Source organism: Oncorhynchus mykiss, chromosome 32 (assembly GCF_013265735.2).
Source record: "Oncorhynchus mykiss isolate Arlee chromosome 32, USDA_OmykA_1.1, whole genome shotgun sequence".
NCBI lineage: Eukaryota > Metazoa > Chordata > Actinopteri > Salmoniformes > Salmonidae > Oncorhynchus > Oncorhynchus mykiss.
In genome coordinates, this window is record NC_050572.1 from 22,949,898 (window position 1) to 22,975,910 (window position 26,013).

A 26,013-nucleotide genomic window follows, 5' to 3' on the forward strand; every position below is an offset into this window, starting at 1 on the left:
ATGGGGTTGTGAGTTAAAGGTACAGCAATGAGGACATGAGATTTAAGGCTCTTCAAAATAAGATTGTACAGGGACAGAGAGACCGACACATCATGCATTAGTATTAGGTTGCTTTATGCCACATGGATGCTATCTCGATGACTTTCCACTGGCACACAGAGATCAGAGGGTCTGTTAGAACAAGGCCCACATTGAGTCATGGCAGGCCATAGATAAGACAACTTCAACTGGCTATATGGAATGGGGTCTAATCTCTCCATATTAAGACCCCCTGGCCTCAGTAAAGGGTTTCTTGGGCTGTGTGCAAACTGTTACATCAACAATGCATTCACCAGTGACAACTGTATTCAACGGAAACCAGTGGCAAATGTGTGCCCAGTTCCCAGGCACGCTTGACTGCCCCATAGGCTGAGAACACATGAAACACAAAATGACTGATTCCAATAATGACTCAATTTAACTTTAATACTAAGCTTGCATGTCTTCAATTTTTTTTTTGCATTTAACAGTGTCTTCATGTAAGGTAGTGAAAATAGGGTTGTCCAATAATATATGCCATTTAGCAGATACTTTTATGAGCAGCAGGCTATGTGCATGGTGAGCGTTTAGGCCCAAAGAGAGGTTCAACATCCCACAAGCAGTCACTCAGTGCCGTGCGATCATTTGTTTGTGCGTTAACAGGGTACTGATCAAGGTACCAACTCAACTTATTGGATAAACTGAAGTTCTGGATTGCATATGAACTAAAATATTAGCGGCTATTTGAATGCTGTGGGAGTCCAGAGAGAGAACGGGTTTGGAAAGGTTTATTTTAATTAAAACATTTCCCCCAGAGCAGGCGCACAATAGGGGGAGATTGTACGGGTGATCAGGGATAAACAAGTTGTTTTTCTGGACAACATTGATCACGTTTCCCCTCTCATGGTACACACATGCTCCTTCCTCTAGACCCTCCTTTCTCTCAGTCTCGGCTCTGTCGGAGGGAGGAGAGCAGGGGGGGCAGGAGGTTGAGGGCCGGCCGGTGCTCCTGGACCCCCAGGGCCACAAGGGCCCCCGCTAACAGAGTGGTCACCCTGGGCAGGATGGGCGGCTGGGCCTTCATCATCTGGAGGAAGATGGGAAAACAATACTCAGCAAGTTTGATGTGATCAGTTTAGGCAAGGCAGAGAATCTGATAATATTTCTCAGCAATTTGTAGGCATGTCCATTTCAGAGTCAGAGGAGACAGTACACAACAGGGCCACTCACTTTTTCCACTTTGTGACAGTGTATGAGTCCATCATGGCCAAGGTAGAAGGTGGAGAACGCATCATATGACCTGTTGAAAGACTGTGTTTACTATATGAATGATCAAAAGTAATTAACAATGAAGAGGAACACTAACTAGAACCCCTATCCATTCCAATACCAAATCAATACATTTATATCTGAACATTGTGTAAAGATGAACATATCCCAGTCAGGTTTCTGTACCTGTAGAGGTCAGTTTTGTCCTTGCGGTAGAATCTCAGCAGCAGAGAGAGGAAGGGCAGTCCTCTGACCCTCCACCTGGCCTTGATAGTCCTGTCCTCTGGGTGCTTAGTCAGTTTCAGTACCTCTAACCGGGCCTCAGCATAGTAACAGAGACACAGCAGCCTCCACAGAGACAGGCTCAGCTGGTACAGAACTCTGCCCCTAGAGGATAGAGACAGTATAACTGTATTATAATATAGACCTATTATGGGGGTGTAAATGTGTGTAGTTACATACGTATACATTTCAGGGTTCGGGTCAATTCGATTTCAATTTAGGAAGTGAACTGCTATTGAGTAGCCAGAATGTAGTGTTTACCTGGTCTTGGCATTTAGAATACAGTTGACGAACTCGATATCATTTGTGTACATGGTGTAGTCATGACTCTTCACAAAAAAACTTGGAAGCTGCAAATCAAACAAATGATAATCAATACTAATAACTAAATAGCAGTGTATGCCATCAAACAGCACTCTTTAACAAACAAACCCCTCTTACCTCAATCCTCAGCTTTTCATACATCAAGGCCAGTTTCTCCTCATCCTCCCTCTCTTTGTCGCTGTGTCCCCCCTCCACTGTCTCTCTCTCGGTGTAGCTACTATACAGAGAGGTGTGGAACAGCAACAACTCTTTCTCTAGTCCAATCATATTGCCCGATTTGTCCCCGTAACCAGGTAACGGCTCCATTCCAGGACAGTGGAAGCAGTAAAACCTGGATCCATACATAAATGGAGCAGGACATCCTTCCGTCTCAAACAGCCTTCGGAACGATCCTCTCTCCCTCTTTTCTGCATCATCATGCAGCCATTCTCCCTTGTTCATCTTCCCAACGCTGATGTCATCCTCTCGGCTCCCATCCACAGTGGTCATGGGGAAGAGGAACTCCACGGGCCTACTGACTCCTCTCGGAGCAAGGATCTCACTTAGTTTAGTCTGCCCAAACAGAGGCACCTCCACCAGGGTGTGCTGGTCATCACACTCCCCAGGGACAGTCCGCACCAGCACACACAGGCTGACAGTCTCTTCCCAGTCCTCGTCCAGGCCCGGGGGCATCTGGCTGTGGCTGGCATGGTGGAAGGGGTGTGACAGGGATGGCTGCTTGATGTTCTGGTACCTCAGACTGTTGGGGGGAACCAGGGCCCATGACGCGCTGCTGAGAGGCCGAATCTGTCCACTCCACTGCACATCCAGCGCCTGCAAATTCACATAGGACAAGTAAAGATTTTCCATAAGGTGCTCTTATATAGCATGGTCCCAGACTTGGATCCAGCCTTGCGTTTATTCAAATAATGAATGTAGGCCTATCTGTCGAGACAATACCTGTGCAAGACTCCAGCACTGTTGCTTGACTGGTTGCCTGTTGCCATGGCTCCTCACACACCCCGCCCACAAGGCGAGGGCCCCTCTACATGCAGCCATTCAAGACAGGGGGTAGGGTGTAACCCCAGTCACCAGGGGACACCCCAGACAGTCACCAGACCATCATGCTACAGCCACCCAAAGGAAGGACCAGCTCTTTATCTTCTTGGTCCCCTCTCAATCCCAAATAAGAAACCTAGATAAGGGGGGGCAGTTGAGGGTAAACAGTTATTTTTAGACCATCGTCTCAAGGATATGTCCATATGATCATATGGCCTGGTGTGTGAATGTGTAGGCTCCTCAAGGAACAGTTGTGAGTTCATGCATAGGTTGCTAGGCTGTAAATCAAGACCCATGTGACCTTCATACTACTGGCATTCACTGCTATGCCAGACAGGTATACATACGGTACGCATAACACATACATGCATGCCTATACCATGACAAAGGTCAGATCTAGCATCCATGGAATTTCACAGATTGGTTTTGTTTCCAAATACTCAAAATTCTAGATATGGAAGAGAACTTCAATGAGGTGGGAATGATTCAATACATGTTTAAATGTCCTTGGAGTTAGTGGTTCAACTTCAAATTCAAATTCAGTATTTGACTGAATTTTCCTAAAAGTTTCCTTTTAAACTTTTTGCCAAATTACCATAAATCAACACAACACAGCCTTGGAAGTGCTCATCTAAGAGCAAAAAGATTTGAAGCATGTCGGTCCTCTTTTACTTTAAAGTTTAACCCACCCCACTTGAAAGATCTTTTTAGAGCCAGTGTTGCCAACTTTGCTGCTATATTTAGGAGTATTCAGACCCCTCTAGCAATTTTTTTTTTTAAAAGCGACTAGCGACAAACTTAGCGACTTTTTCTGGTGTTATTGGAGACTGACATGAAAGCACGTATCCTTCCTACTCTTCTCAACGAGCAGCAGATGCGCGCAGCAGTCCCTCCCAGCTGCAGTCAGAGCAGGAGATGTTCACCCCTCCCGTCGAATCGCGTATGTGGGAAGCTGGCTGATCCCGCCCTGGCTTATATTCAGGGTGGGATGTAAATGTAAAAAACTAAACTAAAAAACGAAGTAACTACGCCAGAGTCTCTCTTCTGGGTCACTTTTGCAGGTCCCAAGCCCGGACAAAGGAGGGTTGGAATTGTGACATAAAAAAAACAAGAATGACAGAAGTTCATTTGTAGTTCTAAACATATTTAGGGTGTTTTTTACTCACTTTTTTTGTCTCTCCCACGACCTTATTGCTCTCTCCTACAGTGTCCATCACAATTACATGCACATGGCCAATTATGCAAATTAGGTGATATCATTTAGCGACTTCTAGGACAGCCAATACCAACTTTCCTTACTGAGGAGTTGGCAACACTGCCCATGACAGTGAGTGGTGGAAACCGCAAACCACGAGATCGTAATTGATACTCAGACGTCTCGTCTTCCCAATAACACAGTAATTTGGTACATTTTAACTCGATAACTACAGTAGCGAATATCGTGATGTTTCTTCTATAACTTTAGAACCCTGATGTTGATACATTACATAGAAAAAACGTACATACCTAACAGTACGTGTTTGTCATTAAGACAAACGATATTTACTCATGACTGCAGAGGCAGAATAGATTGCAACCCATTTTTCTGGCAGCTACAATATTATACAATACTATGATGTAACATTTCACGTTCTAGACTTTATTAAACGTGAACTGACATTCAACCTTTGGTAGCCGAGTGGATTGGTTGGACGATTAACAATCGTACAGACACAACCAGAAACAAGTGAACCATGCAGCAACTGATGTTATGTATGGAAATACATCATTGATTGACGAATATAGGGACCCCTCAATGCAGTTGTAAAACGCACTCCAACGTTCTACAACTCGCTAACTTGTTAGTTGATAAGCTAGCAGCTAGATCACATGTCAGCACAACATTGGGTTAGCTAGGAGCTAGCATGTTACCTGTGTCAGAAGCGGATTGGATAGAAATTGCGATGAGTCAGTTTAGCAAGGACCAGATGATAATCCTCCAAGTCAGGTACTTTACTTTTATTTCCCACGTAATGTTACAAAATTGGAAGTTATCAAACGTTACACAAATGTCATTCCATTTCCCAATGTCCTTGTCCAGCAGCAACGCGCCTCACGCAAGCGTATGAACGTTTCTAGAAGAAAAACCGCCACACGTCATACACCGGCGTAGCTCTGATTGGTGGAGAATGCATATTTCAGTCTGACTATACTAGTATTAAATCGAAGACTGCTGTAAACATTTTGTAGGTCTAGACTACCTTCTTTAGCTACATTTTTTATGAAACTTTTCAAGCAATTTATTGAGAAAACATATAATTATGTAATACTTATCCTATCCATTAAACAAAATTATTATTTCACTATCAATTGCTTTTTTTACTCACAATAGACTACAATTGTGTGACAAACCTACTGGTGGCGCTGTGAAATTTTGCTTTTCTTTCACTAGCGAATGAAACTCGGTGGTGCCAAAGATTATGGATATACTGACAAGATACTAGTGTCCACCCCCTAACAAGGGGGCTCGTTGTCCATAAAGCGTCTCTGCGGGCTGTCTAGCGCCCGCCTATCCTTTCTTAGGATTTGTGGATACATTTCATTGTTACTTTTTAAATATTCGACGAGGGTTGTTGAAGTCAACCGCCTATATTCAATGGAGAGTGGCAGAATATCTGCCCGCTGTAATTGATCCAAGATTAAGGACATCTTTGATTATATTCAGACGTGAGTATAGCCTTGCTATTGAGAGAGGCCGCCATAGTCAGACCTGGCTCTCAAGAGAAGACAGGCTATGTACACACTGCCCAGAAAATGAGGTGGAAAATTAGCTGCACTTCCTAACCTGGCAAATGTATGACCATATAAGAGACACATATTTTCTCAGATTACACAGACCTGCAAAGAATTTGAAAACAATTACACATTTTGATAAACTCATATCTATTGGGTGAAATACCAGTGTGCCATCACAGCAGCAAGATTTGTGACCTGTTCCCACAAGAAAAGGGCAACCAGTTAAGAACAAACACCATTGTAAATACCACCCATATTTATGTTTATTTTTCCCTTTTGTAATTTACTATTTTCACATTGTTATAAACTGTACATTATGACATTTGAAATGTCTCTAGTCCTCTGAATCTTTTGTGAGTGTAATGTTTACTGTTTACCCCAACGATTTTTTAATGGACCAAATTCGACACTCATTGACCTCCATACGAAAACTCCTCGCTTGCTGAGAGAAAGAAACGAAAAATGCCACCTGATCCATCAGGTGGCATTTTTTGTTTCTTTCTCTCAGCAAGAAGACAGATTTTTGGCCGAGCTGGGCCAATGATGTGTTTATACACGTCATTGAGTTAGGCCTCTCGCTTTGCTTCTTCCTCTTTGGTGGTGCTCTCGCTACGTCATGAAGAGAGAAATTCTAAGGCCGCATGTGTTGTGACAAAACACTTGCGCTTCACTGACAGCCACTCTTACCACTGCTTTTAAGTTATTAGAAGACACATTCAGGTGGTTATCTGTTAATATACGTATAAATAAATATACGGAAATGCCCAAGAAAGCAAAAGAAGATGCAGAGTGGGAAGGAGAAGAGGGAGCAGCCCCACCAGCGGCGGCAGGTAGCTAATTGTTAGCAGCTAAGCTAACGGTTACATCTGAATCCTTTCCAGCCACTGCACCACAGTTGTTAACGTTAGCTATTGTGCATCAATGTGAAATGTAATTAACAAGTAGCTGTCCTGGCTGTCATATGATAGGGATTATTTTGACAGCAGTGTGGCATTGGCGATGGTTAACTACCTAGAAACTACGTTAGCTAACTTGCTATAAATGTTTTGAAAATGATGCAATGCCATATGCATTCCTTGTAATTGTCAGACATGATTCATTGTTCTCTCTACTTGACAGTCAAGTAGACACACACTTCAACATGTAAAAGGGGTCATTTGTGGAAGAATAATCAACACAGGGTCATGCATGGCTAGTTATGAATTTCTCATTCATTCGAAGTCATGAAGACAAGGTTAGATCTGTCATAGCTAATATGCATTGTTAGAAGAACTGCTGTGTTGCCAAAAGTCATTCTGAAAATGCGCCAGCCCCCGCTTCCCTTATAACGGGCTTTACCTCCCCGCCGGCTCATTCTGACCCTCTCTTTTGTCACTCAGTGCATCCATATGTTGATGACAAACTTGCTAATTTTGTTGCCTACATTTTCTCTCACCACTTCAGAAAAATCAGTAAAGAAAGGAAAGAAGGATAAGAAGGGGAAGAAGAGTGTGAGTATACATCTTTTGGGGATATTTTTAGTAGATTGAATGAGGCGAGAAAGAAAATGTAATCCACGATGTGTGAACACATTAAACAAAATGTATCAACATCTCTCATTGACTGTCACACACTCTCTCTCACAGTTCTTTGATGAGCTGGCCACAGATAACAAAAAGGAGGATGGACCTGTGGTGAAGGAGACTCAAGGAAAGCAGGTAATTGTTTTCCTTGACTAATACAGATGATCATATAGGTCATTTTCAGTTGGATTACTTATTTTTGCATTACTGTATCAATAACACAATGTCCAGTGATATGTTGTCATTAATAGGTCCACCTATTACATAATTGTTATGTTTCTTCCCATCCCACCTAATTTGCTCTCTTGAAAGACAGAAGATGAGCTTGAAGAGGTTGGGGAGGTAGCCACTACTAGCCAGAGTTGTAGCTAGCTTGCAGTATTGAATCTCCAACATAGAAAATCATGATATATATATTTAAAAAATCATGACCTATGTGTTTCGTGTGGTCCCTCCCTGCTAATACCTAACCCTAGTAGTTATCATGTAAACCTTCATGCCCATCTAATATAATCTCTCTTGCTCTCAGCCTCAGAAGAAAAAGAAAGACCGGCGGAAAGGTAAAGGTGGAGAGGGAGACGATGATGATGACGAGGATATGATGGAGAAACTGAAGAAGCTGTCAGTGCAAGCCAGCGATGACGAGGAAGAGGAGGGTAAGTTGACTGCTTAGTAAGTCTGTCAAACATAAATTATGTATACATTTCAAGCTGGAAATGTGCGGAGTTGATAGCTTAACGAGACTTTAATCAACTTCTTGCTCTCTCTCTTATTTCAGTTGTGGCCCCCAGAAAAGGCAAGGGAAATAAGGTGAGCGTGTTTTGCATGCAACAGTCTTGATCACTATATCTACAGACTTAGCATATTTGATCACTGTCCTATTCTATTACATTTTGAGGGGAGACTACACTATAATCCACTTTTAAATTGTATTTGTTATTTTTGTTGTCTCAGGCAGGGAACATATTTGCAGCTCTCAGTCAGGGAGACAGTGATGGTGATGATGGAGTGGCTGGAGGGGAGGATGATAATGATGAAGAAGAGAGACGGATGAAGGTGTGTGGGGTTTGCTTCTTATGTTTATGTATCATTCTCTAACTTTGAATGTTGATTCTATTGATACTTTTTGTTTCAGAGGTCCAGGCATCTCTAAGAATGTGTTTATGTTTACTAATTCATCCATCCCTCCTCGTATTGTTCTTTCCTCTTCCTTTTCTACTGCCTTCTCTTCTCCTTTGGATTTCATCACACACTCACAATAAGACCTGCTACACATGTTCACATCCATATTCTTAGTGATTCCTAAATTATTACATTTTTTTGCATTTCATCTACATGCTTTGGACAAATAAGCAGAAAGGTTGGGGCTTGCAAGGCACTTAGAATCTAATGATTTGAATCAAGCATGTTATTTTTCTTCATAATGACATGGTGGTCTGGTGTAAGGACATGTCTAATATAAAGGAACTTGTGTATCTGTGTGCGTGTCCGTGCGTCTTTAATACTTTAACACAGGAGGTTGAGAAGGTGCAGAAGGGCAAGAAAAAAGATAAACCTAAGCCAAAACCAAATGCAAAGGTGGGTGATTGAATGTTTCTTCTCCTTCTGCACTCTTTTCTTTCCCTCTCCTTTCCCCTTTCTTCATACCCTTCGCCCCTGTGTCTGTCTGTTTCCCATCCAACAGGGTTGATAAGCAGCACATTTTAAATGTTCCCTTCTCAATCCATTTCCTTTTATTCCACTCTACTCTTTGTTTGATGTCTTTTCTCTTCGTACACCTCATATCTGCAGATCTAACCCACTGAGATACTCGATACAATAAAACCGTGTGAGTCTGATCTCACTTGTTCCCAGACATGGAGACTCACTCAATTTTTACTACATAATACCAGGCTCCCTCCGATGATGATGAGGCGGAAGAGGAGAAAGACAAGGATGAGAAAAAAGCGGTGAACAAGAACCCAGAGGCTAAAAAAACATCCAAGGTCAGGCTTCTGATTGGCTTGGTGGAATATTGCTTACACCTATCAAATCATTTTAGATCTACAGGAGTATCTAGAGAGTATTGATTTGTGATTCAGCATTATGTTGAGAACTAAATGAGAGACTCCTTTTCTCTTCCCTTGTAGGCAACTGAGGAGGATGAAGCAGAGGAGGAGAAGCCTCAGCCGAAGAAAGGCAAGAAGGAACAGCCCAAGGTGAGTGAAGAGCTCTCTTTGGTGTTAACAACACATAATTTGTTTAAAAAAGCTTTCCTTCTGGAATGTAGGGATGGCATTCGATTGACAAAATCATATTGGGTTAGCGACGTATAGTGTGACCAAGTCCCAATACCCCCACCTGTAAACTGTCAAGAATGCAGGCCAATATAATGCATGGTCACAGTGTATGGGTCACAGTTACACTTAATGTCTTGTCAAGGTAGTTTCTGTAAAACCATAATGCTATGTGACTTGTCCCATTCAGAGGATGAACAAACCTGCTCGCCCGCCTCGCAGCGAAGATGAAGAGGGTGAAGACGATGAAGACGACACAATGAAGGTGTGTTTTTATGTCTAATCTGAGTCTGCTATATGGAAGGGTCATACATAGCATGCAGAGCCACCATAGAACGCCTAACTCCCTCTCATAGAACTGTCTCTCTCTCTGTCTGCCTCCCTCTCTACTGTCAGTGTGCTGAAGATGTGATCGCAGAGCAGGAGCAGGAGAAAGGTGACGACCCCTTTGCCAACATGAGCAAGAAGGAGAAGAAGAAGAAAAAGAAAATGGTAACCAGTCTATACATACACTACCGGTCAATAGTTTTAGAACACCTACTCATTCAAGGGTTTTTCTTTATTTGAACTATTTTCTACATTGTAGAATAGTAGTGATGATGTCAAAGCTATGAAATAACACGTATGGAATCATGTAGAAACCAAAAAAGTGTTAAACAAATCGAAATATATTTTATATTTGAGATTCTTCAAATAGCCACTCTTTGCTTTGATGACAGCTTTGCACACTCTTGGCATTCTCTCAACCAGCTTCACCTGGAATGCTTTTACAAAAGTCTTGGGAGTTCCCACATATGCTTAGCACTTGATGGCTGCTTTTCCTTCACTCTGGTCTGACTCATCCCAAACCATCTCCATTGGGTTGAGGTTGGGTGATTGTGGAGGCAAGGAGGTCATCTGATGCAGCGCTCCATCACTCTCCTTATTGTTAAAATAGCCCTTACACAGCCTGGAGGTGTGTTGGGTCATTGTCCTGTTGAAAAACAAATGATAGTCCCACTAAGCGCAAACCAGATAGGATGGCGTTTCACTGCAGAATGCTGTGGTAGCCATGTTGGTTAAGTATGCCTTGAATTCTAAATAAATCAGACAATGTCACCAGCAAAGCACCCCCACACAATAACACCACCTCCTCCATGCTTTTACGGTAGGAAATACACATGCAGTGATCATCCGTTCACCCATACCACGTCTCACAAAGACATGGCAGTTGGGAACGAAAATCTCCAATTTGGACTCCAAACCAAAAGACAAATTTCCACCTGTCTAATGTCCATTGCACGTGTTTCTTGGCCCAAGCAAGTCTCTTCTTCTTGTTGGTGTCCTTTAGCAGTGGTTTCTTTGCATCAATTTGACCATGAAGGCCTGATTCACAGTCTCCTCTGAACAGTTGATGTTGAGATGTGTCTGTTACTTGAACTCTGTGAAGCATTTATTTGGTCTGCAATCTGAGGTGCAGTTAACTCTAATGAACTTGTTTTCTGCAGCAGAGGTAACTCTGGGTCTTCCTTTCCTGTGGCGGTCTTTATGAGAGCCAGTTTCATCATAGCACTTGATGTTTTTTGCGACTGTACTTATGTTCTTATGTTCCGCATTGACTGACCTTCATGTCTTAAAGTAATTATGGACTGTCATTTCTCTTTGCTTATTTCAGCTGTTCTTGCCATAATATGGACTTGGTCTTTTACCAAATTATCTTCTGTTTATCCCCCCACCCCACCTCGTCACAACACAACTGATAGGCTTAATAGCATTAAGAAGGAAAGAAATTCCACAAATTAACTTTGAACAAGGCACACCTGTTAATTGAAATGCATTCCAGGTGACTACATCATGAAGCTGGTTGAGAGATTGCCAAGAGTGTGCAAAGCTGTCAACAAGCCAAATCAACAAGGCAAATCATTTGATCACCTGTTCAGGAGTCTTATGGCTTGGGGTAAAAACTGTTGAGAAGCCTTTTTGTCCTAGACTTGGCACTCCGGTACCGCTTGCCATGCGGTAGTAGAGAAAACTGTCTATGACTGGGGTGGCTGGGGTCTTTGACAATTTTTAGGGCTTTCCTCTGACACTGCCTGGTGTAGAGGTCCTGGATGGCAGGCAGCTTAGCCCCAGTGATGTACTGGGCCGTACGCACTACCCTGTAGTAGAGGTAGACCGATTATGATTTTTCAACGCCGAAACCGATTATTGGAGGACCAAAAAAAGCAGATACCGATTAATCGGCCAATTTATTTATAATAATGACAATTACAACAATACTGAATTAACACTTATTTTAACTTAATATAATACATCAATAAAATCGATTTAGCCTCAAGTAAATAATGAAACATGTTCAATTTGGTTTAAATAATGCAAAAACAAAGTGTTGGAGAAGAAAGTAAAAGTGCAATATGTGCCATGTAAAAAAGCTAACGTTTCAGTTCCTTGCTCAGAAGATGAGAACATATGAAAGCTGGTGGTTCCTTTTAACATGAGTAAGAAGTTCTAGGTTGTAGATATTATAGGAATTATAGAACTATTTCCCGCTATACCATTTGTATTTCATTAACCTTTGATTATTGGATGTTCTTAGAGGCACTTTAGTATTGCCAGTGTAACAGTATAGCTTCCATCCCTCTCCTCGCTCCTCCCTGGGCTCGAACCAGCAACACAACGAAAACAGCCACCATCGAACCAGCGTTACCCATGCAGAGCAAGGGGAACAACTACTAGAAGGCTCAGAGCGAGTGAAGTTTGAAATGCTATTAGCGCGCGCTTGCTAGCTAGCCATTTCACTTCGGTTACTCCAGCCTCATCTCGGGAGTTGATAGGCTTGAAGTCATAAACAGCGCAATGCTTGACGCACAACGAAGAGCTGCTGGTAGTGCCTTGTGGTAAGAGGCAGTGATGCAACCAGTTAGGATGCTCTCGATGTTGCAGCTGTAGAACCTTTTGAGGATCTCAGGACCCATGACAAATCTTTTTAGTTTCCTTAGGGGGAATAGGCTTTGTTGTGGCAATGTGTTGCTACCTACCCTCACCACCTTGGGGCGGCCCGTCAGGAAGTCCAGGATCCAGTTGCAGAGGGAGGTGTTTAGTCCCAGGATCCTTAGCTTAGTGATGAGCTTTGAGGGTACTATGGTGTTGAGCGCTGAGCTGTAGTAAATTAATAACATTCTCACATACATAAAAAGATGAGTGAGGCCTGTAATTTTCATCATAGGTACACTTACACTATGACAGACAAAATGAGAAAAAAAATCCAGAAAATCACATTGTAGGATTTTTAATGAATTTATTTGCAAATTATGGTGGAAAATAAGTATTCGGTCACCTACAAACAAGCAAGATTTCTGGCTCTCACAGACCTGTAACTTCTTCTTTAAGAGGCTCCTCTGTCCTCCACTCGTTACCTGTATTAATGTCACCTGTTTGAACTTGTTATCAGTATAAAAGACACCTGTCCACAACCTCAAACAGTCACACTCCAAACTCCACTATGGCCAAGACCAAAGAGCTGTCAAAGGACACCAGAAACAAAATTGTAGACCTGCACCAGGCTGGGAAGACTGAATCTGCAATAGGTAAGCAGCTTGGTTTGAAGAAATCAACTTTGGGAGCAATTGTTAGGAAATGGAAGACATATAAGACCACTGATAATCTCCCTCGATCTGGGGCTCCACACAAGATCTCACCCCGTGGGGTCAAAATGATCACAAGAACGGTGAGCAAAAACCACACTGGGGGACCTAGTGAATGACCTGCAGAGAGTTGGGACCAAAGTAACAAAGCCTACCATCAGTAACACACTATGCCTCCAGGTACTCAAATCCTGCAGTGCCAGACGTGTCCCCCTGCTTAAGCCAGTACATGTCCAGGCCCGTCTGAAGTTTGCTAGAGAACATTTGGATGATCCAGAAGAAGATTGGGAGAATGTCATATGGTCAGATGAAACCAAAATATAACTTTTTGGTAAAAACTCAACTCGTTGTGTTTGGAGGACAAAGAATGCTGAGTTGCATCCAAAGAACACCATACCTACTGTCAAGCATGGGGGTGGAAACATCATGCTTTGGGGCTGTTTTTCTGCAAAGGGACCAGGATGACTGATCCGTGTAAAGGAAAGAATTAATGGGTCAGTATCGTGAGATTTTGAGTGAACCTCCTTCCATCAGCAAGGGCATTGAAGATGAAACGTGGCTGGGTCTTTCAGCATGACAATGATCCCAAACACACCGCCCGGGCAACGAAGGAGTGGCTTCGTAAGAAGCATTTCAAGGTCCTGGAGTGGCCTAGCCAGTCTCCAGATCTCAACCCCATAGAAAATCTTTGGAGGGAGTTGAAAGTCCGTGATGCCCAGCAACAGCCCCAAAAACATCACTGCTCTAGAGGAGATCTGCATGGAGGAATGGGCCAAAATATCAGCAACAGTGTGTGAGAACCTTGTGAAGACTTACAGAAAATGTTTGACCTCTGTCATTGCCAACAAAGGGTATATAACAAAGTATTGAGATAAACTTTTGTTATTGACCAAATACTTATTTTCCACCATAATTTGCAAATAAATTAATTAAAAATCCTACAATGTGATTTTCTGTTTTTTTTTCTCATTTTGTCTGTCATAGTTGAAGTGTACTTATGATGAAAATTACAGGCCTCTCTGATCTTTTTAAGTGGGAGAACTTGCACTAAATATTTTTTTCCCCCACTGCACATAAGTGTTTCTTTTGTCCAGGTGGGAAAGGGCAGTAGAGATTGCATCATCTGTGGATCTGTTTGGGCGGTATGCAAATTGGAGTGAGTTTCTGGTATAATGGTGTTGATGTGAGCCATTACCAACCTTTCAAAGCACTTCATGGCTACGGACGTGAGTGCTACGGGTCTCTAGTCATTTAGGCAGGTCACCTTTGTATTCTTGGGCACAGGGACTATGGTGGTCTGCTTGAAACATGTTGGTATTACAGACTCTATCAGGGACATGTTGAAAATGTCAGTGAAGACAGCTGCCAGTTGGTCAGCACATGCCCGGAGCACACGTCCTGGTAACCCGTCTGGCCCCGCAGCCTTGTGTATGTTGACCTGTTTAAAGATCTTACTCACGTTGGCTACGGAGAGCTTGATCACAAAGTCATCCAGAACAGCTGATGCTCTCATGCATGCCTCAGTGTTTCTTGCCTTGACGCGAGCATAGAAGTGATTTAGCTCGTCTGGTAGGCTCGTGACACTGGGCAGCTCGCGGCTGTGCTTCCCTTTGAAGGCTGTAGTAGTTTGCAAGCCTTGCCACAAGACGAGCGTCCGAGCCGGTGTAGTATGATTCAATCTTAGCCCTGTGTTGACGCTTTGCCTGTTTGATGGTTTGTCGCAGGGCATAGCATGATTTCTTGTAAGCTTCCGAGTCCTACATCTTGAAAGCGGCGGCTCTACCCTTTATCTCAGTGCGAATGTTGGCTGTAATCCATGGCTTCTGGTTGGGGTACAGTCACTGTGGGGACGACATCCTCGATGCACTTATTGATAAAGCGAGTGACTGATGTGGCGTACTCCTTTCCCTCTGGTTACACATTTAACATGTTGATGGAAATTTAAGTTTCCCTGCATAAAAGTCTCCGCCTACTAGGAGCGCCGCCTCTGGGTGAGTGGTTTCCTGTTTGCTTATTTCCTTATACTGCTGACTGAGTGTGGTCTTAGTGCCAGCATCTGTCTGTGGTGGTAAATAAACAACCACAAAGGTATAGCTGAAAACTCTCTACGCAAGTAGTGTTGCCCTCAATTTATCACAATATACTCCATGCGAGCAAAATCTAAAGACTTCCTTAGATTTCGTGCACCAGCTGTTGTTTACAAATATGCACAGACCGCCTCCCCTCGTCTTACCAGAGTGTGCTGTTCTATCCTGCCGGTGCAGCGTATATCCCACTAGCTGAATATCCATGTCGTCATTCATCCACGATTCCGTGAAACATAGGATTTACAGTTTTTTATGTCCTGTTGGTAGGATATTTGTGGTCGTACCTCGTCTAGTTTATTGTCCAATGATTGCACGTTGGCGAGTAGTATTGACGGTAACGGCAGCTTTCCCACTCGCATTTTCCGGGTCTTTACCAGGCTCTTTGTCCTCTGTACCTGTGTCGCTTCCTCTTGCAAATAATGTGGATGTTGGCCCTGTCGGGTGTTTGGAGAATGTCCTGTGCGTCTTGCTTGTTGAAGAAAAAATCTTTGTCTAATCTGAGGTGTGTGATCGCTGTCCTGATATGCAGAAGCTCTTTTTTGCAGCAAGATACGGTTGCAGAAACATTATGTACAAAATAAGTTACAAATAACGTGAAAAACCCCCACATAATAGCAATTGGTTGGGCGCCCGTAAAACTGCTGCCATTTCTTCCGGCACCATTGTCAGGGTGGCTATTTGAAGAATCTCAAATATAAAATATATTTTGATTTAACACTTTTTTGGCTACTATATGATTCCATATGTGTGTGTTGTCTTCACTCGCATTCTACAATGTAGAAAATAGTACAAATAAAGAAAAACCCTTGCATTAGTAGGTGTTCTAAAACTATTGACCGGTAGTGTATGCTCGACCAGACACAGAAGAAGCTTTTTATTCATTGGAAGTGTGTATCCATGCCTCTGTGTTTCTAGATAGAATATGAGAAGCAGGTGGCCAGTGTGCGTGCTGCCAACGCCATCGAGGGCGATTTCTCAGTGTCCCAGGCTGAGTTGTCTTCCAGGCAGGCCATGCTGGAGAACGCATCCGATATCAAGGTGACCTGACCGTCTCAACTCATCGAGTGTTACTTTACTCTGAAGAATTAAGTGAAAAGTTAATAGAACATAGTTCTTGAATACTGAAGAAAATGTATTAAACGTAGACAGTATGAGGTAGTTCCTTCAACCATTCTATACTGTGGAATGGGCAAATTTAATGGGTGTGGGGGCCACAAAACCCCATGGTCAGGGAAGATTATTCAGTTTTATAACTAATTTCCTGTAATTCTACACATTTTGCCATAGGGTGGAGAGAAATGTTTTCATTTTTGAATATGATATCTGATTGGGACTAACTAACAGTCAATGGGGGCACCCCGGACGTTAATTCGACCATGATAGTAAGTTTAGATAGTTTAGCGGCCAGCTAACTTAGCCCATGTCAGCTAACATTTTTTAGATTTGCTGACTGACTTGACGACAACTGCTAATGCACAACCAAATTTCGAAATTGCACCTTGTATATTCTACTGCTCTAATGTGTAACAGTAAGTTGACACCCCAACTGAGTTCCTAATTAAAAACAAAAATGTAAATTGATCTGAGGGCCTTCGGGCCACCAGTTGCCCATCCTGCCTGCAGAATGTCAAATGGGAATCCATGAAGTTCCATGAGTATCAGAGTTCACCTGTAGGGGTTTCAGTGTTTTAATGTCTCCCCCAGCTGGAGAGGTTCAGTATATCAGCTCACGGGAAGGAGCTGTTTGTCAACGCAGATCTCCTGGTGGTGGCAGGAAGACGCTACGGTCTGGTTGGACCTAACGGGAAGGGGAAGACCACTCTCCTAAAACATATCGCCAACAGAGCTCTCAGTATCCCTCCTAACATTGACGTGCTGCTCTGTGAGCAAGGTATTTCACTTGCCCTCTGAAGAATACCCCCCCACCCCACCCCATCATACCCTTCTCTGTCTCCCTCTCATCATCTATCTGTTTGCATGTCTTTTGTCCCTACCCCCTGTCTCAACACTCCTCTCTACTCCTCTACTCCCTTCACCCCTACCCTCTCTCCCCCTCTCTAACACCCTATGTCACTCTCCATCTCTCCATAGAGGTTATAGCTGATGACACCCCGGCGGTCCAGGCTGTGTTGAAGGCAGACACGAGGCGTCTGAAGCTCCTAGAAGAGGAGAGACAACTCCAGGCTCTGCTGGAGAAAGGAGAAGACAGCGTGGCTGAGAGACTGGACAAGGTATGGTGAAGCATTATAATGAAACCCTAATGCCTAGTTAAATAAAATAAAAACAATTTATAAAATGTAGTTAGATCTGCCAGCTGAAATATCCACTTCCTAATTTCTATGATAATGTATTGGATACACCGTTTTTTAAATTCAGACTGTGGTAACAGACTTTGGAGTTATTGTCTCTTAGGCTGCATTAAGACATAAATATAATATCTGTCAATAGACTAAGCCACTGCTTGTCTACATATTGTGTGTCCGTCTCAACCAGGTCTATGAGGAGTTGAGGATCATCGGGGCAGCAGCAGCGGAGGCTAAAGCCCGTCGTATCCTGGCTGGTCTCTCCTTCACCCCAGAGATGCAGAATCGAGCTACCAAGAAGTTCTCTGGAGGCTGGAGGATGAGAGTCTCACTTGCCAGGTAAGACTTTTTTGGAATTCCAGGTGTAGAATCTTAATTGGATCACTCTTTTGTTGCTGAGAATTTGAAATGCAGATGAGTTTCATGATTTCAATAAATTCACTGAAAACCCACACTACCACATGGTTATTAACAGTATCGCACTTTTAATGTAACCCAGTTTTGGCCAGCTAATAGCATAACCACCGATCAAGCAACATTATGGACTTAACATTCAAATCCTGTTGCTGCAGGATTATTTTACCTTAACAACATAGGTCAAATGAAGATCCTATATCTGTAGACCCCCTTGCCCTGCTTAGGCACTTATCTGAAGGGATTTGATTTAGAGGTTTTAGCTATATGGCAATTGCTTCAATTGTTTTTTCTTTAGCTACTTTTTTAAAAGTACATTTTTGAAGCGTCACTTTTAGAGATAATAAAACAAAAGCATAACAGAGATAAAAACAGCAGTGAAAACTCTAACCTAAGCTTCCTGTGGCTCTCTCTCCTACCAGAGCTCTGTTCATGGAGCCCACCCTGCTGATGCTGGATGAGCCCACCAACCATCTTGACCTCAACGCTGTCATCTGGCTCAACAAGTAAGGGCACACCACACAGTCTTTTACTTAAATATCATTTATTTCCCAGGGACAGGACACCACACAACATACAGCTGCTTACTCAATGGGTCTCCTTTCAGCCCTGCATCTGTGAATGATACACTACAGTGGCTAATATATCAATCTCTCCACCTAGCTACCTTCAGGGCTGGAAGAAGACTCTCCTCATCGTGTCTCACGACCAGAGTTTCCTGGACGATGTGTGTACTGACATCGTTCACCTGGACAACCAGAAACTTTACTACTACAGAGGGAACTACTGTGAGTATTTGCTATGTACATTCTTTCTCCTTCCCCACAAACTGTTAGCCTGGAAATACTTCAACACAACAAAAAACAAAAATGTGTGTATTTGGTTATTGACATACTACACTGAACAAAAATGGCAATTCAACATGTAAATTGTTGGTCCCATGTTTCATGAGATGAAATAAAAGATTCCAGAAGTGTTCCGTACGCACAAAAAGCTTATTTCTCAAAAATGTTCTGTACAAATGTGTTTAGATCCCTGTTAGTGAGCATTTCTCCTTTGCCAAGATGATCCATCCACCTGACATGTGTGGCATATCAAGAAGCTGATTAAACAGCATGATCATTACACAGGTGCACCTTGTACTGGGGACAATAAAAGGTCACTCTAAAATGTGCAGTTTTGTCACACAACACAATGCCGCAGATGTCTCAAGTTTTGAGGGAGAGTGCAATTGGCATGTTGACTGCAGGAATATCCACCAGAGCTGTTGCCACAGCATTGAATGTTCATTTCTCTACCATAATCCGCCTCCAACGTCGTTTTAGAGAATTTGGCCGTATGTCCAACCGACCTCACAACCGCAGACCATGTGTAACCACGCCAGCCCAGGATCTTCACCTGCGGGTTCGACTGAGACCAGCCACCTGGACAGCTGATAAAACTGTAGGTTTGCACAGCCAAATAATTTCTGCAAAAACCGTCTCAGGGAAGATCATCTGCGTGCTCGTTGTCCTCACCAGGTTCTTGACCTAACTGCAGTTCGGGGGCATAACTGACTTCTGTTGGCAAATACTCACCTTAGATGACCACTGGCATGCTAGAGAAGTGTTCTCTTCACAGATGAATCCCGGTTTCAACTGTCCCGGGCAGATGGAAAACAGTGTGTTTGGAGTTGTATGGGTGAGAGGTTTGCTGAGTACCCTGTGGTGGTGGTGTGGATATAGTATGGATAGGCATTCGCTACGGACACAATTGCATTGTATCGATGGCAATGTGAATGTGCAGAAATACTGTGACGAGATCCTGAAGGCCCATTGTCATGCCATTCATCCACCTCCATCACCTCATGTTTCAGCATGATAACGCACAGCCCCATGTTGCAAGAATCTGTACACAATTCCTAAAAACTGAAATTGTCCCCGTTCTTCCATGGCCTGCATACCAGACATGTCACCCTTTGACCATGCTTGGGATGCTCTGGATCGACATGTGTTACAGTTCCAGCCAATATCCAGCAACTTCGCACAGCCATTGAAGAAGAGTAGGACAACATTTCACAGGCCACAATCAACAGCCTGATCAACTCAATGCGAAGGAGATGTGTCGCTGCATGAGGAAAATAGTGGTCACACCAGATACCGACTGGTTTTCTGATCCACACCCCTATCTTTTTTTTTTTTTAAGTTATCTTTGACCAACAGATGCATATCTGTATTCCAAGTCCTGTGAAATCCATTGATTAGGCCCTAATGAACTGTAATTTAGTCAAATCTTTGAAATTGTTGTATGTTGTATTTGTTTTTGTGTAGGTACGTCTTCTATTAATGTAGAACATGTATCTGATCTCTCCAGGAGTAGCATCAGTTGTCTTTTGCATGCTAGGGGCATCTAACCCTCGCACTTGTCTTTTTCCACTGGCACTGACAGTTGATACGACTGAGATTTTGTTATTTATGACTGAGCTATGTCTCACCTAGCTATCTTAAGATGAACTGTTGCACTACATCTGGATACGAGTGTCTGCTAATTTACTAAAATGTATTTTTCACTCTGTCTCCCTCTCAGTGACGTTTAAGAAGATGTACGTTCAGAAGCAGAAGGAGCTCCAGAAACAGTACGACAAACAGGAGAAGAAGCTCAAGGATCTCAAGGCTGGAGGGAAGTCCACCAAACAGGCCGTAAGTTTAGTTCAGCTACCTGTTTAGACATGGTTCTACCTGGATCTGTCTCGCTCTCTGTACTTCTCCCATCATCCACTGTTTTCTGTCTATCTCTCTAGGAGAAGCAGACTAAGGAAGCCTTGACCAGGAAGCAGGCGAAGGGAAAGAAGAAGGGAGGGGTGGAAGAGGAGAGTCTGGAAGCAACAGAGCTGCTCAAACGGCCCAAAGAGTACACTGTCAAATTCACCTTCCCCAACCCCCCTTCTCTCTCTCCTCCCATCCTCGGACTGCACAGTGAGTTCTTCCTCTTTTTTCTCTTCCTCTCTCTCTCTTTGTATATCCCTGTTAACCCTCTGCTCTCTGTCTGTCTCAGGTGTGGACTTTGCCTTTGAGGGACACAAACCTCTCTTCAAGAATGTGGACTTTGGTATCGACATGGAGACTAGAAGTATGGAGAAATTATTTCTGTTTGAAAACCTGGGCCATGTCATTAGCCTCCATACTATACCTGACAGCTCTTTATCCTTGTTCAGTTTGTATAGTTGGACCCAATGGAGTCGGGAAGAGTACCCTACTACTACTTCTCACTGGCAGGTTAAATCCAGTGAGTTTGCCTCCAAACAAAAATAACAACAAAAGTATCCTTACAAATGCAAATACGGCATCTGCTTTTTCACTGATTGGTTTAACTGTGTGTCAGACTAAATGTGTGTTGGTTTGCCTTTCAGATCAAGGGGGAGATGAGAAAGAACCATCGGCTGAAGGTGGGCTTCTTTAACCAGCAATATGCTGACCAGCTGAACATGGAGGAGGCAGCTACAGAGTACCTCCAGAGGAACTTCAACCTGCCCTACCAGGACAGCAGGAAGTGTCTGGGCCGCTTCGGACTGGAGAGTCATGCACACACCATCCAGATCTCCAAGCTATCAGGTTAGGAATAGAAACATGCATGCACACACATGTGCAAGCACACACACCATCATCCATTGTCAATCTGTTTATGTTCCTCTCCATCCAGGTGGTCAGAAAGCCAGAGTGGTGTTCGCTGAGCTGGCCTGTCGGCAACCTGACGTTCTCATCCTGGATGAGCCTACTAACAATCTGGACATTGAGTCGATCGATGCCTTATCAGAAGCGATTAATGAGTACAAAGGAGGTATGTACACAAATACAAGAGGCTGTTTGGTATTGAGGGTTTCTTTTGTTTAAATGTAGGATCAGAAAGTAGCCTCAGATATGGGGTAGCTGTGGCCAATGTTCCCTCTAATTGTTTTCGGGCACTGAGCAAATTTCAGGTCTGCTGCGCACAAACTTGAACGTTGTGAAAATTTTGTTTAACTTCTGGTGTGCGTTTACATGGAAATAGGGCCAAAATATATTAACATGGAAATAGCTGTTCTATCATTCATTCTACAGTAGCAGCCAATGTGTGGTGTTAAATGTAGGCCTACATTCCATGAGACTTTTGAAAAAAAAAAACATGTAGGGATTGACAGGTTAATGTTTATCCACTTGTCCTTCAGACAAGGTGACTGAAACAAATTGATGCAAGAAACAACTTTACAAAAATCTAAACGCAACATGCAACAATTTAGAAGATTTTACTGAGCTATAGTTCATATTAGGAAATCAGTCAATTGAAATTAATTAATTAGGCCCTAATCTATGGATATCACAGGACTGGGAATACAGATATGCATCTGTTGGTCACAGGTACCTTAAAAAAAAAAGTAGGGGCGTGATAAGAACTTGTCAGTATCTGATGTGTCCTGCTGCATGAGACCACATATCCTTCTCATAGAGTTGATCAGGCTGTTGATTGTGGAATGTTGTCCCACTCTTCAATGGCTGTGCGAAGTTGCTGGACATTGGCGGGAACTGGAACACGTTGTCTTACACGTAGATCCAGAGCATCCCAAACGTGCTCAATGGGTAACAATGGATAAGAGTATGCAGGGCATGGAAGAACTGGGACATTTTCAGCTTCCAGGAATTGTGTACAGATTCTTGAGACATGGGGAAATGCATTATCATGCTGGAACATGATGTGATGACAGCGGATGAATGGCACGACAATGGGCCTCAAGATCTCGTCACGTTATCTCTGTGCATTCAAATTGCCATCGATAAAATGCAATTGTGTTCATTGTCTGTAGCTTATGCCTGCCCATACCATAACCCCATCCCTCCCATGGGGCACTCCGTTCACAACATTGACATGAGCAAACCGCTCACCCACACGTCACCATACACCTGGTCTGCGGTTGTGAGACCGGTTGGATGTACTGCCAAATTTTCTAAAACAATGTTGGAGGCAGCTTATGGTAGAGAAATGAACATTCAATTCTCTGGCAACAGCTCAGGCGGACATTCATGCAGTCAGCATGTCAAGTTGAGAGAGAGTGCAATTGGAATCTGTGGCATTGTGTTGTGAGACACAACTGCATATTTTAGTGGCGTTTTATTGTCCCCAGCACAAGGTGCACCTGTGTAATTATAATGCTGTTTAATAATCAGCTTCTTGATAATCCATCCACTTGACAAGTGTGGATTATCTTGGCTAAGGAGAGATGCTCACTAACAGGGATGTAAACAAATTTGTGCCCAAAATGGGATAAATAAGCTTTTTGTGCGTATGGAACACTTCTGTTATCTTTTATTTCAGCTCATGAAACAGGTTGTGTTTATATTTCTGTTCAGTGTAAAATTCATTATTACCATACTATTATTACAGAGAATCAGACAAATTATGCTACACTCTGCCGATTGACTACTTAGCTTATTCAAGCCCGTCTCAAAATGCAACACTGCTCTTTACCTAACTTGCTTTTCAAAGATGGCTAGAAATGCACACTTTTGTGCTCTTGTAGGAAGCAACCACTGCCCCATTGTTGACTAGAAATTAGCTATAACTGGGCTAATAACTCACTAACTAGCAAAGAATATGAACAAATATACACACCTGGCTACATGCAGCTCTTGCTTTGAGCTCAAAACAAGCACATCTACTCTCGACCACTCATGCTGTAAACACAGTCCAGTTCAAAGTAAATGGCACAGATCCATATGGCGATGGTCTATTTACATATAGGGATACTGAGGTCTGATTGGTTATGGCACACCGGTTTGTGTAAAGTATGGGCCTGAATTGTGCCTGTCAATGCAATAGAATCCGACTGCAATGTGCTCTGCCTACAATAAAATCTATTGCATTGTTCATTTTGTTTCGGTATGTTGATTTGATCACAATTCGCACAGTAGAGGGAAGTGTTAACTAGTTTTCCCCTTTTAGTTAAGTTCAATCTCATGCTTCTCTGCGCGTGCTGATATTTCTCCTGCGGGGCATTCACGGGGGAGCTGGGAACAGTGGTGGTGGCATAAATAAAATGTCTGTCAACATCAAACATATAATTAGCATGCTGCTGATAGTGCATTTTGGTAGACTCTTCTGACAGTGTTTCTCATATGTAACATGTTAATTCCTTGCTGTTGTCCCTCCATAGCTGTGATCATCGTGAGCCACGATGCCCGGCTGATCACTGAGACAGCCTGTCAGCTGTGGGTGGTGGAGGATCGGTCTGTCAACCAGATAGACGGGGACTTCGAGGACTACAAACGGGAGGTCCTGGAATCACTGGGGGAGACCCTGGTCCACAAGGTCAAAGAGTGACCTACCTACTGCAGAACCAGGGCTCTATTGGCACTATATTCCCTGTACTGTACCATTTCTCACCAGAGCACTATGGGCCCTGGTCAAATGTACTGCACTATGTAGGGAATAGAGTTCCAACAGACCCAGGAGGAAATAGAAATGTAATGCAAAATAACCTACCGCTGAAGCTGGCTATGTCATTAGCTCAGTGCATCTCGATAGTCTAACGTGGCTTTGTTTCCTTGTCTCACCTCACCTATTTGAATAGGCATCATGGCTTAAGTCTCTCCCAAATCAGTTTATTTGAAGAAAGGTGTGGCGAGGAAGTCACGTTAAGAGTATTGAGAATACACCCCTGGTGTACTGCAGTATCCTCTCGGCCTATGAGATGTATACATTTTCTTGAGTCCAATTTGCCACCTTGCCCCCCTCCACACAACTGTATATCTGAAAAGATAGGGTGTGATTTGGAATTCAGAATTTGACTGGACAAGTGGGCATGTCTCACCCAGGTGACAATGGGACAGAAAGAAAGCAATATGCTGAAGTATTTCTATTATAGAGGAAATGGCAATACATTACCAGTGGAACCACACATGTAGAAACCAGGCTCTTATTACCTGGGAATAAACATGTTGACACCTGTATGATTAAGTATTTACTACAGACAAAAAGGAAATTAAATAAATGGATTTTGCATCTTAATGTCTATTGTACAACTTGTCTCTAAATATTAAACATTGAGCATAGATGTAGAACAGATTAGACAGATTTCTCATGTACATGAGCTGATTATTCACTTATCAGTCATCCTGTTGTAGTCACTTTACCTCTACACACAGTAGAAGTAGGAAGTTTCCATACACCTTAGCCAAATACATTTAAACTCATTTTCACAATTCCTGACATTTAATACTAGTAAAAATTCCCTGTCTTAAGTCAGTTAGGATCACCACTTTATTTTAATGTGACATGTCAATAATAGTGATTTCAGCTTTTATTTCTTTCATCACATTCCCAGTGGGTCAGAGTTTACATACACTCACTCAATTAGTATTTGGTAGCATTGCCTTTAAATTGTTTGACCCAAGTCAAACATTTCAGGTAGCCTTCCATAAGGTGGGTGAATTTTGGCCCATTCCTCCTGACAGAGCTGGTGTAACTGAGTCAGATTTATAGGCCTCCTTGCTCACACACTTTCAGTTCTGCCCACAAATTTTCTATAGGATTGAGGTCAGGGCTTTGTGATGGCCACTCCAACACTGTGACTATGTTGTCCTTAAGCCATTTTGCCACAACTTTGGAAGTGTGTTTGGGTCATTGTCCATTTGGAAGACCCATTTCCTGACTGACGTCTTGAGATGTTGCTTCAATATTTCCACAATTTTCCTCCCTCATGATGCCATCTATTTTGTCAATTGCGCCAGTCCCTCCTGCAGCAAAGCACCCCCAAACATGATGCTGCCACCCCCGTGCTTCACGGTTGAGATTGTGTTCTTCGTCTTGCAAGCCTCCCCCTTTTTCCTCCAAACATGATGATCATTATGGCTAAACAGTTATTTTTGTTTCATTAGACCAGAGGACATTTCTCCCAAAAAAAATCTTTGTCCCCATGTGCAGTTGCAAACTGTAGTCTGGTATTTTTATGGCAGTTTTTGAGCATTGGCTTCTTCCTTGCTGAGCGGCCTTTCAGGTTATGTCGATGTAGGACTCGTTTTACTGTGGCTATT

General features: G+C 43.0%; 2 protein-coding genes across 4 annotated transcripts; one reads left to right on the plus strand and one right to left on the minus strand.

Annotated features, from left to right (window-relative positions):
- Window positions 1-446: 446 nt before the first annotated feature.
- Window positions 447-5,051, minus strand: LOC110488116. Of its 2 annotated transcripts, none has more exons than XM_021560144.2 (7): window positions 4,843-5,051; window positions 2,833-3,067; window positions 2,011-2,706; window positions 1,831-1,919; window positions 1,474-1,674; window positions 1,249-1,318; window positions 447-1,105 (listed from the first exon to the last, which is right to left on the minus strand). In XM_021560144.2, exons 2-7 carry the CDS (start codon window positions 2,929-2,931, stop codon window positions 962-964), a joined length of 1,299 nt encoding a protein of 432 aa, XP_021415819.2. In that variant the 5' UTR covers window positions 2,932-3,067; window positions 4,843-5,051; the 3' UTR covers window positions 447-961. The 2 variants fall into 2 exon arrangements, with proteins under 2 accessions (XP_021415819.2, XP_036827744.1); XM_036971849.1 differs by lacking the exon at window positions 4,843-5,051 and adding an exon at window positions 3,764-3,886.
- A 1,225-nt stretch (window positions 5,052-6,276) lies between these two features.
- LOC110488117 (ATP-binding cassette sub-family F member 1) lies at window positions 6,277-24,988 on the plus strand. Of its 2 annotated transcripts, XM_021560145.2 has the most exons (24): window positions 6,277-6,536; window positions 7,150-7,196; window positions 7,332-7,403; window positions 7,798-7,924; window positions 8,047-8,078; window positions 8,223-8,324; window positions 8,784-8,846; window positions 9,161-9,253; window positions 9,398-9,466; window positions 9,735-9,809; window positions 9,941-10,036; window positions 16,170-16,292; window positions 16,959-17,145; window positions 17,346-17,485; window positions 17,748-17,896; window positions 18,394-18,477; window positions 18,635-18,759; window positions 20,537-20,649; window positions 20,751-20,925; window positions 21,005-21,079; window positions 21,165-21,235; window positions 21,360-21,561; window positions 21,650-21,787; window positions 24,135-24,988. In XM_021560145.2, the coding sequence occupies exons 1-24, from the start codon at window positions 6,467-6,469 to the stop codon at window positions 24,299-24,301; spliced, it is 2,595 nt and encodes an 864-aa protein (XP_021415820.2). In that variant the 5' UTR covers window positions 6,277-6,466; the 3' UTR covers window positions 24,302-24,988. The 2 variants fall into 2 exon arrangements, with proteins under 2 accessions (XP_021415820.2, XP_036826590.1); XM_036970695.1 differs by lacking the exon at window positions 8,784-8,846.
- The last annotated feature ends 1,025 nt before the right edge of the window (window positions 24,989-26,013 follow it).